Genomic DNA, 14858 nt, shown 5'->3' on the forward strand with positions numbered 1-14858 from the left:
GTGCAAGTCATTATCATACAGTTAGTGTTTGATAATGCAATTTAACAACCATTTTAAGCTGGCATACATACAGGCTGCTGTGTAGAGAGGAAGTCCTGTCTTTCCTTCTGCACTTCTGTATTTGTGCACTGAATCAGATCGCAGAACTGATCCTAGTAAAGTCCTGCAGCAAGGGAGCAATGTGTTGGCTTCGTTTGCAGCTGGATCAGTCCCTGGTTTACCTTACCACTCACCTGAACAGCTATTATTGTTGACACTTGCCAGGGGAGCAAGAGCATGCATAGATCTGTGTCCATACAGAGATTTTGTCAGCTGCAAAGCTTAGGAGCAACCCTGCTGCAGATTACAATGACCTACTGCTACTAAGGGGACTAGATCCCAGGGCTGGGTGCTCACACCGGGGTGGTGTGCTTCCTTCGGGTGACTGAGATACCAGAGCAGTTTGAGAGCAGATGGCGAAAAGACAGATCCTTCTATGCATGTCAGCTAGTGTGAATACTATTTTTTAAAATATTATTGGCCTTCTTACTCACAGCTACAAAATCTAGTGCCTTAATTTTTTTTTTTTAAGTTGAAAACTATGTTTTGCAAGCACTGCTCTTTAATTCACATGCTGCAAGGCTTTCTACTTCTGCCTGAAAACTCCTAAATGTAAGGCCTTACAGTGATAATTAATACATTTTCAAAATCAACTGGATGAGTTTTGACAAGGCAACTCCCAAGAGGCAGAAGCATGTAGATTTACAGCAAAACAGATTCCAGTCTAGGATGAAAGAGTTGGATGTTCGGGTTCACCTGAACAGCACAACAACAGTGACAACTCCTCCGCTAACAGCGGATATGACACAATTAGACTGCTAACCTTTCCTCTTTGGGAGTTTGTCAAAAGAGGTCAGCACTTTAAATTAATTGAGAAGAATCCAAGATAAATTCCGCTATTAAAGAGCTCTCCTAGTCTCTACTTTTGTCTGAAACTCTCTTCAGAAAGACAACTAGTCTCAGAGCTAGCTGCAAACTGCCTTGTTAGAAAACCTTCACTGTTATAATAAAAAGTGAATAAATATTCTGAAAGAGCATGTACATGAAAGAAGACCAACTGATAGGTTACTGTACATTTCAGTAACTGAACTGGGACAACAGAAAAAGGTCCAGGAAGAATTGAATTAAACCAATCAAGGTTTTGCAGTACCTTTTGCTAAACCCTGTACCATAGAGTAAGAGCATGCCTTATGAGTGGGACTAGAAAAGAGAGAGCAGTTGGCAAGTAGAGAGGAGGAAAAAAATGCCAGGGATAGTAGGAGGAAAGCAAGCAAAAGAGGCACTTCGAAAGGGGAAGGAATACTTGATGTATTTGCAATGAGCAAGACCACCACCGTATTGCGACTGGTTTTAAAACAGATTTGAAAATACTATATATTTCAGTGTTTTTGTCCACTTCACAGAGAACATACGGTATAAGAATTAAGCAGATACAATTTGAAAATTGCCTTAGCCTAAAAGGCACATAAAATGCCAGGGGAAAAAAGAGGTGCAAGGGAAGAGCTCTACTAAGTTTAAGTCTTCTGCCATTTGAAAACAGTTGCTGACGTGTGCAGAACCTGTGTCTCGGTGAGGCTCCACAATGCATTTAAGGTGAGTAAGCTCTCCAGTGAGCTACAAAGAAAAACATTTGCTGTTATTTTCATGAATCATCTGCTATCTTGTGCTAAACACTTTAAAACTGCTTCTTGTGACAAATCAGGCAAGTGCCAATGAACAGCCCAGCCTAATGGGGAATTTGGAATTTCTCCCAGGTTCCATATGAGCCCCATATTGAAAATGAGCAGACTCTAGACTAGCCTAGCTCACGCTCCCTGAATATTCATTGCAACGGATGACTTATCCACTCACCCCAGAACAGCTCTGGCAAATACTTGTCTGCTAAACACTTGGCACTGTAGCTACTACTGTTATGTCAGTAATATGCTACCAGCCAACTTTTCTTTCACGTGAAATGAGGGAGATGTTCAGAAAAAACTGCAAAGATAAAGAAAATTAAAAAACAAAGGACCGCTGTTAGACAAGCGCTAGCAACGTACATGTAGAAGTCCCTGTATTACGTAGAGGCAACACAATTTGCCTTCACTGAGAGCTGGAGTGGAAGGAGTAAAAAGGAGAAGCGAAGATGGAAGGAAACCTGAAATCTAAAATAACAGTACTACTGGCAAAGAGAACAGCAACTTCTGTTCTCCAACCGGGCTTCAGGGTATTTAATTTCAGTATTGCTCATCTTCTCAAGACCAGCCAGCCTAAGGCCCACATCAGTAAAATGTATTCACAAGCTATCTATTTTCCTCTGGGTTCTTAATCAGGACGCAGGTAAGGTTCCATTTAAAAATCATTTTATTATTAACATAATCTTCCCATTTAGCCAAGTGTGGGTCATGTATAAGGAATGTCGGTAAATATTCCATTTGAGGCTTCTTTTTACATATTTCCATTGATAAATAAACTCTGAATTCACATAAAAAAGTTAAACTTAAATAACTAATATATTTTTGTAACTGGCATACATTGGTAAAATATAAATATTCTTGTACTCAGCCTTTGTTCTAAATAGAGATAACAGTTAGCCACACATCATAGTTATTAACAACTAAAAAGAAGAACTCAACTGATTTTCTGGCCTGGACTAAAACGGAGATGGAAAGCAAAAATTCACATTTTGACTTTGGGCCAAAAGAGGTTGAGAGGCAGGAAGAGAACAGTTTTCATAACAGCCTTGTTAAAAATAGTCTGCTCTGCCACTGAATTTTAACTTGAATATATTATTCTACGTTTGGTAGTTGATTTCATTATAATTTTATGCAACACTCAAATATCACTAACAAAATATGGCACATCATCCATGAACAATATAACAATGTTTTAAAACTACCAGGGCAAAAGTGTAGGCGATATGAGTGATTTGGTTCTGGTTAGCCATTTTGTCCTCACAGTCTAAAATTAATATATTGCAGCACGTCACTGTTTTGGCCACTTTTCCTGCAAGAAACTGGAGTTTGCTACCTGCAACTCTAAATTTTTTCAAACTAACCAGTTACCAGCCAGTCTGATACACTGGGTTTCCTCACCCGTAGGTCAGACCAAGATAAATTTATCGAGATACCCTCTCTCAAAGGACTCTAGGAATGATGGTGAAAGGGACTACTGGACTGCTCGCTTCCAGCTCCAGCGCTGTCAGGAAGCATTCAGTTGCAGCATCGTCATTGCCTTGAGCCTGCAGCACCTCTCCTAGCCCGTTCCAGACCTCGTGGGCTGTGGAGTTCACCTGGACGGCATCACGGAGTATCTTCTCAGCCAAGCTGTAGCGCCCTAACTGGTGAAGTATCAGAGCCTGCAATAAAACACAGGAAAATATGGTTGAGATTACCTGGCAGGACTTTGCTGAAGCCCAAGTTCTATGTAGCAACAGTGAAATAAGTGCAGGTAGCCAATGAGTTCACAGTGTTATAAAGTACACAGTTATTATTATTAAATCTACTTCCATTCAAATTCTACTTCTGATTACAAATGAAAGCAAAATGTTGGACACCCAATCCTAAAATCTTACGTGTACGTACATTTTACTACAGATCTCAAACAGCAGAGTGAGGAGGTAAAACGAGATCATGGACTGCAGCAACCTATTCCGCATCTGGAAGAGGAGCAGCACTGGGACTAATACTGCACTATTAATAATAATTCATTATTATTATTATTAATAGCCCAGCAGGTAGATAACTTCCTCAGGAGCTTCCTAGACACAGATTCTGCATCTTTCTCCATGGGATGGGATTCAATTCAATACGATGCTGTCCAAGAGAACATGCAAATATACCAGGATATGGCCTGACTGAAGCAATGGAAAACTCCAGCCATCATATTCAGCTACGTGCAGGAAAAGTTCTAGAATAACCCAGGAAGAGAGAGAATTATTCAAGGATTATAATAATCCCCAAAATGTTATGCATTTTTACCTTATTATTTTCCATTGCAAAACGCGAAACGACCAAAAACCTTTCTCAGAGAGGCGTCCTGATTACATGCTTACAGATTCCTTGTGACTTGTCCCCTCCCAGCCTCCACTCCTCGGATCATGATTTCTTTTATTTCTCTTGCCCTCATCTGTCCCTCAAATCCTTACCAACCCAAGCACTGAGGATTATAAAGTACTGAAATTCTGTGCAATCAGTGAATTACCCATCCCACATTTCTGGAATTCTGCCCACCACACTCACTTTTAGTGTATGCAGACTACAAACTCTTAACCAGAAAAGAGCTTGCTCTGAAGAAAAACTATATAAAGAGCAATATATGGTTTTGACAATAAATAAAGAAATGTAATGTAAGGCTAATTTCTATCAGCCTAGCATAAAGGTACCGGACGAAATATTGGATTGGAATTTTTTTGAGGTGTCAAGTCAGTCAGCATTTCCAGAGTGGGTGAGCAGTACTTCCAAATAAAAAGATCAGCTAACTCTTAGGGGATGATATTTTTTCCCTGCAGGAAAGTGATCAATGATTAGTATGTATCAGTTGTGAAATTATGAAAAATGAAGCAAAGTAAAACATATAAAGGTGATTTGCATACAGTCAGCTTAGTATAACCATCTAACCTTAGAACGTACTACTACTATAAAAAAAGTACTTGATTTAAGACAAGATTTTCTAATTCATTTTTTAAAATCTGCTTTCTTCTTCTTCTGTTACCATTTGTATATTTTACACTAATTAAATATGTGAGTCCTTTGAATATTGGTAATATTTTTTTTCCAAATATGCCAGACTATTTTCCCCACTTGTTAAAGATACAAGCTGTTCAAGACCAAAGGAAACAACAAAATCTTGCGGATACAAGTCTGTCAATAGGAATACAAACAAGTTATGTCACATCTGCCGTATTCTCTGTGGGGAAAAAAAATGCAGTAGAGATTTTTCAGATGATAGAACTAGAGCAAATACTGGTTGTTTGAACACTATTACACTCTTCTAATAATATAAGCTATTTAGTACCGATGAAGGATGTTGACTTTAAGTGGTCATGCACAGAGCTGCTCTCGCGCAGGCAATCAGGCCACCTCCCGTGCCTGTGATGCCGCGGCACTTAGCGGGAGCATTTCCAAAACCCCAGTTGTTCTCTGGCTCCCAGGCTGCGCTGACAGGGAGAAATCCGCCTTCGGCAGCAGCACCGTGGGACGAGCTTGGCTTCCAAAGACCCAGTGCAGTGGAAATTAGGCTCATTTCATGCAGGGCATCAAGAGGACAGTAACATTTGGTCATGATGGCTCTGGGCTGAACTCAAACAAGCGATCCAGAGAAAGACAACATACTATCCTCTGACTCATTCATTCCCTCAGAATGGTGGCCAGATGTCAGTTTATTGTGACTGCCCAGTTTGTAGCTCTCCGCCCCAACCCACTTCAGTAAAATGCTGGGGCTCAGAATACTTTAAATTCTTTGCAGTCCTTGCCTGACTTTGCTCTATTAAGCACTACACTATAGACCACAGGGAGAAAGAGCAGGCACGCCTATCACGCAGCAACATCCCTCAGGGACCTCGCAGCATCACCTAGCCAAGAGAACTGAGTTTACTAGCTGTCAGTGTATGCTTGCTCTCTGTACTAAACTCTTCAGGAAAAAAGAAAAGCAACAACAAAAAACCCCCACGTTCCAAGATCAAACAAATCAAAACAAATCCTCATAGTCCCTAACTGCACATTTTCCTTTGTTTCCTAAATGGAAACAAAACTAGCAGCTCCCAGTTCCGGCCTTTACCTATTCAGCAGCAGATGAACAGAGGACACTTATTTGCCTAATGTTATGTCCCTTATTTCATGACTGGAGATGGGCTTGAGCAACATCTCCAGATCACAACATACCAACTTTGCAGAAAGCTAGAGGGACGCTGAAGTGGCATACGGGTCACACCTTTAGACTTGGCCATATTAGTTTAAAAACTAAGCCACTAAACAGAATGCCTTTTCCCTATGTTCTCTTTAAAAACAGGCACATAAACTTATTCAAAAATAAATACCCTAAGGATTCTGGAACTGGAAGCAATTAGAAAAACTGCTGCATAACCATCCTAGTACCTGCTAAAGGAATTAGTAGGAAAATCACCCATTTCTCAAAAGATAACAAAGACAGTAAATTCCTCAAGAGTTACACAAATGCAGCCCAGGCTCTTGGTTCTCCGTGTGTTTTAAAATACTGCAGTACTTAAGAGAAACGCTTAATACAACTGCTGGTATCCTGCTAAGAGAAAGCAGCCAATTGCTTCTCTTCTACTGGCTCTTTCACATGAAACCGATAAATTTCTGGCATTTACTTTTAATATACTGTTATAAGAGCCTTTAATGTGTGTAGGCCTCCTCATTTTCATTTTGCAGCTCAGTAGAAATTTTATGTATTACTTCCCAAGTTTGGCTTGCTGTTGGGTTTTTGTCTTTTTTCTTTTACCAAATCATATCCTACCCGCTAAGGGATAGGCTAAGGGATATCCCATAAGGGTTTTAAGCTTCCAGCTTCAGCTTGTTGAAGACAGCTTTATGTTATGAACTCTCTAACCAAGTCTTATTTTTTAGCCAGTTTTACGTTGTAGAGATGGATTTTGTAACTCGCAAAACTCTGATAAGAGAAAACTCTTATCAGAAATGGCCCAGACAGGAAGTAAAGGGCATCTCTGAATAAAGGAAGAGAATTTTTGTATCGCTATTGCCAGAAGTGAAAATACTGCTGTCTGTGTCTTTAGTTCATTGATGTTTACACTAGTCACTTTGAGCAATCAACTGTACTTATAAATAGGTGGATTTTGGCTTCTGTCTGCTTTGAAAGAACCAAGAGCCTTTTCAAGCACCTGTGCTTTCACCAGGGCTCGCGGCAGGAGCAGCAGGGACATTCCAACATCAGCAACGTATCACGGAGGACTTGCTAATAGAGTAAACTATCGTACGGTGCCTGTGATAGGGACATACTTTAATCACTGGAAGACAAGGTTCTACGCAAGCTTCTCATGAAAACAGAACAAGCCCCTCCAGGAGCTAATAAAAAAAGGAGGAAAAAAAATGGATCAGATTTTCTTCTTCTCTATCACAAGTTACTTTTCAAGATCTTCCAAATTCTTTTCTCATTCAGTCTGAAGTCACAAGGTCCCTCTCTGTTTATGATTCTACGTTTGTTTGCTCCCTCTATCATCATCATCTTCAGACTACATTTTACGTTCTCCCTTCCTCCAATGCTGTTCTGTGCTTATTTATCAAAATATCTGTCCAGGGTTTGATTTATAGTGCTTAGCCAAATAGGGATGAACCCCTGATTGAGGGCCCTAAGCACTGTTGTCAAAATAGAAGTCACAGAATCACAGAATGGCTGAGGTTGGAAGGGACCTCTGGAGATCATCTAGTCCAACCTCCCTGCTCAAGCAGGGTCACCTAGAGCATATTGCCCAGGATCACATCCAGACGGGTTTTGAATATCTCCAGCGAAGGAGACTCCACTACCTCTCTGGGCAACCTCTTCCAATGCTCTGTCACCCTCACAGCGAAGAAGTTTTTTCTCAGGTTCAGATGGAACTGCCTGTGGTTCAGTTTCTGCCCATTGCCTCTTGTCCTGTTGCTGGGCACCACGGAGAAGAGGCTGGCCTCATCCTCTTGACACTCCCCCTACAGATACTTGTACACATTGATGAGATCCCCTCTCAATCTTCTCTTCTCCAGGCTGAACAGGCCCAGCTCTTGCAGTCTTTCGTCATAGGAGAGATGTTCCAGTCCCCTCATCCTCTTTGTAGCCCTCCGCTGGACTCTCTCCAGGAGTGCCATGTCTCTCTTGTACTGGGGAGCCCAGAATTGGACCCAGTACTCCAGGTGAGGCCTCAGCAGGGCTGAGTAGAGGGGCAGGATCACCTCCCCCCACCTGCTGGCAACACTCTGCCTAATGCAGCCCAGGATACTATTGGCCTTCTTGGCCACAAGGGCACACTGCTGGCTCATGCTTAACTTGTTGTCCACCAGCACTCCCAGGTCCTTCTCGGCAGAGCTGCTTTCCAGCAGGTCAACCCCCAGCCTGTACTGGTGCATGGGGTTCTTCCTGCCTAGGTGCAGGACCCTGCACTTGCCTTTGCTGAAGTTCATGAGGTTCCTCTCCGCCCACCTCTCCAGCCTGTCCAGGTCCCTCTGAATGGCAGCACAGTCTTCTGGTGTGTTAGCCTCTCCTCCCAGTTTAGTATCCTCAGCAAACTTGCTGAGGGTGCACTCTGTCCCTTCATCCAGGTCATTGATGAATATATTGAACAAGACTGGACCCAGGACTGACCCCTGGGGGACACCACTAGCTACAGGCCTCCAACTTGACTCTGCACCACTGACCACAACCCTCTGAGCTCGGCCATCCAGCCAGTTCTTAATCCACCTCACTGTCCACTCATCTAGCCCACACTTCCTGAGCTTACCTAGGAGGATGTGATGGGAGACAGTGTCAAAAGCCTTGCTGAAGTCATTTGCTATTATTCAGTATCTCCTAGGTACCTATACAAATACAGTCAAGTAAAACAGCCACTGAGTCGGAATAGAACAGAAATATCTTAATGCTTCTTTCAAAAGATTTAACTGAATAGGTACAGACCTTCATTCTTACTTATCTTGCATGCATTAAGGAACTGGGTTTATATCTTCTGTATTGCATCTGGGGACTAATCTTATTTAATGTTTTAATTAATGGCACATCACAAGAATGACAAGAGTGATAATAAAATTAGATAATAAAAAGTTAAGAGGATATCATATAGAAACAGTGGGATGGTCTTGAGAAATGGAATAACAGAAAGATGGCAGAACACAAGAACACAAAGTGGAAGATAACACAATAGTAACAAGGAAGTTCTGCTGCACAGCGCAAGCCTGTTGATTGCATGCAACTTAGGAGAAGGGCTTAGATATATCAGGCAATCAGAGAATGACAATATGAAAAAGTGCCGGTGCGGAAGGGGACAACACAAGTGACAGCAGGAGAGGTTTCCAGTAGAGAGAAAGCAGTTTTAAGCAGCTCTGCTGTACATAGCTATAGTTAAGAGCTCCTCTGGAGTCTCGCGTTGCCCTCCCAACCAACAAAGATCATTCAGCCTGGAACAGGTACAGAAAATGACTGTTGAGATAACTACAAATCTTAATTTACAGGAGAAAAGTATCAGGCTTGGTTTGTTTAGTCTAGCAAATCAAAAGCTGAGAGGAGATGAAGTTACTTGCTATAAAAACAGTAGAGAAGAGAGTAGAGAAAAACTATTTTAGCCAGAAAATAATGTTGGCACAAGGATAAATGTGTATAAATTGGCTGCGAGTAAGTTTACAAAAAAAAACATTAAAGGATTCCTACCAATTTTGGTAGAGAGATTTTGGGACAGCCTTCTGCTGACAACTGTAGGGTGAAAAACAAGCGTTTTTTTAAGACCGAGTCCATGAGCAGCTTGCATAGTCAGATGTTTAGGAGGAGGAGACTTGTCTAGATGACCCTGGGAGCCCCTGCTACTCCTGTTACAGTATCAGTTTCTCCATGAAGCGCGTATCCATATTCCTTTTAGTCATTAGAGGAAAGTGAACGATAATATTTTCATGCTTATGGATGCCACTACTTGATGCTTCTGCTGTAAGAAAAATCTTCTCTTATGTCTTTGGTTATCACTTCAGATGCAGATGCACAGAATGTCCAACTAATTAATACAAAGATTAAAAAGCAAAATTGTAGTAGGTACCCAGCTTATTTTTGTTGAAAGAGAAAGAAAACTAAGAGGATAAAATTAAAGTATTTTGAAAGCACCAAATCCAAGAGTTTTTTGGATTTTTTTTTTAAACATGTTTATAGCCTTTTGGATACAGAAAGACGCACAGTGGAATTTTCAAATGCATGCAAGACAAGATGCTTCATTACCACTCACTTCAACAGGACCTAGGTCCTTATTCTACTCAGCTGACTAAGTACATCACTACTTATCTATTTGTATCCTAGATAACCGAGATGCCTTTAAAATTTGGTCTGTGGTGATGGCACAATAAATCCACTAACTACAATTAATACGTTCTTTAATAAACTAGAATTACATTTTAAATACAGTTGATCTCTCAAAATTATGTTTGTATATAGTTACTTTTTCCCCTTGCATTTTCAATATATTAAGGCTACTTTTCCTTAACTAAATGTAAGAATTTCAAAAAGAAAAACATTCAAGCAAATTCTAATTTCCAAATGCAGCTTGACTGTCTCCATGTAAAATCTTCAGTTAAGAGAAAAATTCATTATTTATTAATAAAATTTCATCATGCCAAATCTGAACATAATACAATAAGCAATTATATACAGTAATAACTGCTTAAATAACCATAGTGTAGTCTTCACTGTGAAAGTACTTTTAATTTTTTGCAAAAGGGCTTTCTCTTTTCTCCATTAACCTACCATAACGATTATACCGAACAGTCAATGAAAACCATGAATCTAAAAAAATAAACCCCGAACAAAAATAAAAAATCAAATAACTCATTTCTGACTTAAAAAGTGACCTTGTTAGTCTCATTTAAATGTCTAGTTTTAATCATTTTTTATTCACTTTTAGGCAAATGCAAATCTCTAAAATTCAAATGTTAAAATATAGAATTATGGCTTTTTAAAAAAATATATGCATCAATGAACCAGAGCTTTATCAGGTGGCAAACAATTTGCAATAAGTACAAAAAAATGGTAGCACTACTAAGATTGCTATGGTTCCTTCATCCAATGGGACTAACAACTCCTACTTAAGAGAGCTGGAGGTTCTCTTAAGGTCTGTCTGTCTACTTTTCCACCGCCCCTGGAAAATAAGCAGTTCTCAACAGGAGCGTCCTTGACATTTTTTTCCTTTGCTCATTTGATACCAAATGGAACAATTTCATTTTCTCTGAGAAAAATGGTCTCTGAGAGACCTGGAACGATGAAAGATGTTCTCAAAAGTCATGAAAATTGTTGCAAAGCAGAAAAGTTGCAACAGAAATTTTAACCATCTGTTCAGCTACCATTTCACCTTCTTCAGAGACGATGCTGTTGGCTGCAGCTCTGAACTCATTCGCATAAGTCTGTAGAGAAAGAAATTGCTAACTGGGACAAAGAGAGAATACCAGAAAAAGAAATGTGGTCAACCTAACACGCAGAAAGGCTCAGAAATAGGCTCCAGGCTTAACACCTGCAGCCTGTAGACCTCTTAACTACAGAGGTCTGAGGTCTACTAGATAAGATTTTCATTTTTTTTCCCCAGTAGTACTATTACAAGAACTGTTCTCTAAACAGGTTTTATATTGGTATAACTTAGACTTTATTTAGCTAAAAGTACATCTCAAGTGTTACAGTTTCCCTTGCAAAAGCAATAGCTGCAATAAAACATTATGAGTATGTGAAAATCAAAAGTGGACTGATTTTGTTTGTAATAGTGAGAACAGGGAGAGAGGCAGAACAGTGAAAATAACACTTGCCTCACTCGCCCATGACCTGCTGAAGCCAAATAACCTAAAAGCTGCAAATGTATCATCAGATTCTGAGCAAGACAAATGTTGAAAATAACGACTGATAAAAGTTACTATAACAGGCCTAGAGAACCCATCACATCCAACCCCCAGCAAGTTTCCCAGTCACTATTGTTTTTTTGATCATTTTTCTTATAGGTCTCAACCCAACAGAGAATTAATTTTCAGTGGTGGTTTGCAGAAAGACATAAAACATGCCTCCTAATCTAAAAAAAACCTGCAAATGAAGATTTTTGACTATAAACAGTTACAAAACTTAATATGCAACACATACAGAGCAAATCCGTATGCACCGTAATTTTAGCATCACAAAACCGCCCCATGTTACGTGCTGCTTTTTCAGTCTATTTTGCACCTGCTAAGGTGGCTGCTATTTTCAAACAAATCTATTCAAACTTGAAGGTTTACCAGAGACTTGACAGTGTTATGCTATAATAATGAGACAGAAGTGCTAGTGAGATAAAACTAAAAAAGAAACGTTTTGTGATGTATGAAAAATAAGTAAAACACTGTATCTGATATTTTGCATATCCTGTGATAAAAATACGCGTGTTTTAAATGTATTCTACAGTCAATATAAACATGTTTCTTTTTGGTTCCACGCATTTCACATTTATAATACAGAATGAAATAGCAAGTTATTTATATACTGGCTATTCGCTCCTATTTTCCTTTGAGCTGATTAATTGGTACTGAAACATGCCCATCTAAAGGAAGCATGACGTGGCACAGGAAATCATTTATTCATTCCTTCTTTGGAAGGAGAATACCGCAAACAGTTGCATGTTTAATCATGGTAAGCAGCTATTTTCTGCAAATGAGAAAAAAACCTCACATACTGCATCAGTTGAAAGGAGAGGGAAAAAAAAAAGCCATTCCATCAGAAAAGCGATGAATAAACATAGTTTTGTGCCTGCAATGTCAGGGATTTTGATGGGTTTTCACATTTTCAGATTCAACAATTTGACTAACTGCAAACACTTACAAATAGAGATGATTTTCTGTTAAAAATTTTTTTTTTTGAATTACAAGCTAAATATGGTGAGCCTCAGTTTAGATTTATGCTGCTTCAAAATACAAATATTTGTCTTGGAGGAGGGGAGTACAAGTCACTTGTTCCCAAAACGCAGAACGCCGAACTACCTACCTCATTCTCTTAACAATGAAAGGCTTTTAAACACTGCAAAGGGTATTTGTTCAAGTGTGCACAAAGCAACCCGTCCTAGCAGCTCTGTTTCGATTTTTTTTTCTTAAATGAGGACAACCAGCTAATGACATTACAGCAGAGCACTCGCTAAACCAAAGCGAGTGATGAACAAACATGAAGCCGTGCCTGCAGCCAACATTTTTGTTCACTGCCTACCCTAAAATATCGCCCAGCGCAGAGAGCAACGTAGCCGCCGCGCGCGAGCCACGGCCCCAGCGAGCGCCCAGCCCTCGCTTGTTATTTCCTTACCCTCCCCCCAATCCCAACATACCCCCTAAGGTATCCGATTGCTTCCCCGCTGCAAAACACTTGTTGCTAGGAGCAAACCTACTGCTTGGCAACAGATTTTTAAAACAACAACTTTGGCTTTGTTGCTCGCTGAACTTTACGTTGCCAGCATGAAATGATGAACACGCGTGGTCGTTGGTGCATCTGTGTATTTATAACCCCCTTGAAAACGCCTGACCCCTTCTAACAGGAATGCGTTTGCCTTTTTGTTCATTACTGCTCCCAGCTGCTGATGAAGGATGTTTCAAAATGGAAAGTTTTTTGGTTTTTTGCTTTGTTTTATTTATTTTTTTTAAACTGCTGATCGCAGACTTCTACCAAAACGGAAGCCCTTGAGAGACTTTCTTCCCCCTCCTATTAAAGACAACATAATCTTGCTGCTGTAGTTTTGCTTTACAGTTTATGTGAGCACCATATCATATAAAGATAGAATTACTACCAGGCTGTAGTGCAAGAATGAATTTGGCTACAGCAAAAGTATTGGAAGCAAAGAAACCCCACCTTACTTACAGAGTGAAAAAGTTAATTATTTCAGGGATCATCTAACTTTTTATCTCCATCTGAAATTTGTACCGAGGGCCTATTTCACTGGCTGTATCTACAATCGCAGTACAGACACTACAGTTCTACCTTTAAAAGTCCGATCACCACAGCTCTGGCAAGCACTATAGCACCACTGCTACCATGGACTAGCTAAGCACAGCCTGAGTCCGCAGACGATGGCCAGTTCTGAATTTGGAGGATCTGTCATCTGTTGCCGATGTTTGAAATTTCCTCCCAAACGTTACAGCACGAGGCAGCACTACAGGCGACGTGGTATGGCGTCGCCTTCGCCTCCCGGCAGCCTGCAGCGTAGTCACGCGCAAATGAGGAAAGGTAACTTTCCTCATTATATACGTGAAACGCATAGTGTCCTTCAAGACCACACATCTGAAACGGAAGTCTACCCTAGACCTTTGAACGCAATCTGTTAAGCATAAGCACTAAACTGCATGGGATCCCTCACGTGTGCTATTTCATAGGTTCACCTCTTTTCCTCTATTTAAACATTTTATAGATACAAGTGCATATCTTAATTACAGTATATTCACTATAGGAAAAAACTACCATTTTAATAGTACAATCTGTGGTTGTATTTGAACATTGGTTTTAAAAAAAAAGCTAGGTTTACCACAGCATCATCATGCTACCTACTGAGACTCCAAGGTGTTGCTTGTTACTGATGCCGTTATTTTCCAAGTTCTGAGTCAAAGGGTCAGAAATAGAGAAAATCATATTTCTGTTACTCCAGACCCTGGACAAACAACATAGAGATATTTTCAATATCTGAAAAGAAAAAAAAAAAATCCTCCAAAGACAATACAAACGCAGAACAGGGTAGAGGAAAAAACAGCCTCAGACCAAGATTCTCGAAACGAGGAGCCTCAAAGTCCGTCCACTCAGTCCAAATTCAAGCATCTGAGCAAAACCTTGACTTCACAGGAATTGAGGTTTCTGTGAATTCAGTGTCCTTACTCCGCTGCCTAAAGACTAGATTTCAGGCTAGCATATCTGAAGGTTCCTGGGTTTGAAAGCTTGTGCTCCATGCAAAATTATCATTACTGGACAGAAGTATAACCAAAATTTCCTGACATTATTAAAATATTGATACCACTAAAGAATAAATAATAAAAAATAGTAAGCAATGACTTTGTAGAAGCTAACATTAAAATATTTAAGTATGAAGTTAAATATATTAGTGTTATTCCTCATAAAAGTTTTTCTATAAAACCACAATGAACATTCAGGTGATACACGACTTCTGG

The 14858-nt window shown here is 40.0% G+C and overlaps 1 protein-coding gene and 1 long non-coding RNA gene across 6 annotated transcripts in view; one reads left to right on the forward strand and one right to left on the reverse strand.

The window, feature by feature from the left end:
• Positions 1-14858, forward strand: part of LOC104153785 (uncharacterized) — a 105330-nt gene that overhangs the window by 84574 nt on the left and 5898 nt on the right. The gene's annotated exons all lie outside the window — the stretch shown is intronic.
• TTC7B (tetratricopeptide repeat domain 7B) overlaps positions 2365-14858 on the reverse strand; it is a 145691-nt gene continuing 133197 nt past the window's right edge. For all 4 annotated transcript variants that reach the window (XM_068946802.1, XM_068946800.1, XM_068946801.1 and 1 more), the window contains one exon: positions 2365-3376. In XM_068946802.1, the coding sequence (XP_068802903.1) occupies positions 3155-3376 (222 nt within the window). In that variant the 3' untranslated portion in view covers positions 2365-3154. The remainder of the gene's footprint in view (positions 3377-14858) is intronic.

Source organism: Struthio camelus, chromosome 5 (assembly GCF_040807025.1).
Source record: "Struthio camelus isolate bStrCam1 chromosome 5, bStrCam1.hap1, whole genome shotgun sequence".
Taxonomy (NCBI): domain Eukaryota; kingdom Metazoa; phylum Chordata; class Aves; order Struthioniformes; family Struthionidae; genus Struthio; species Struthio camelus.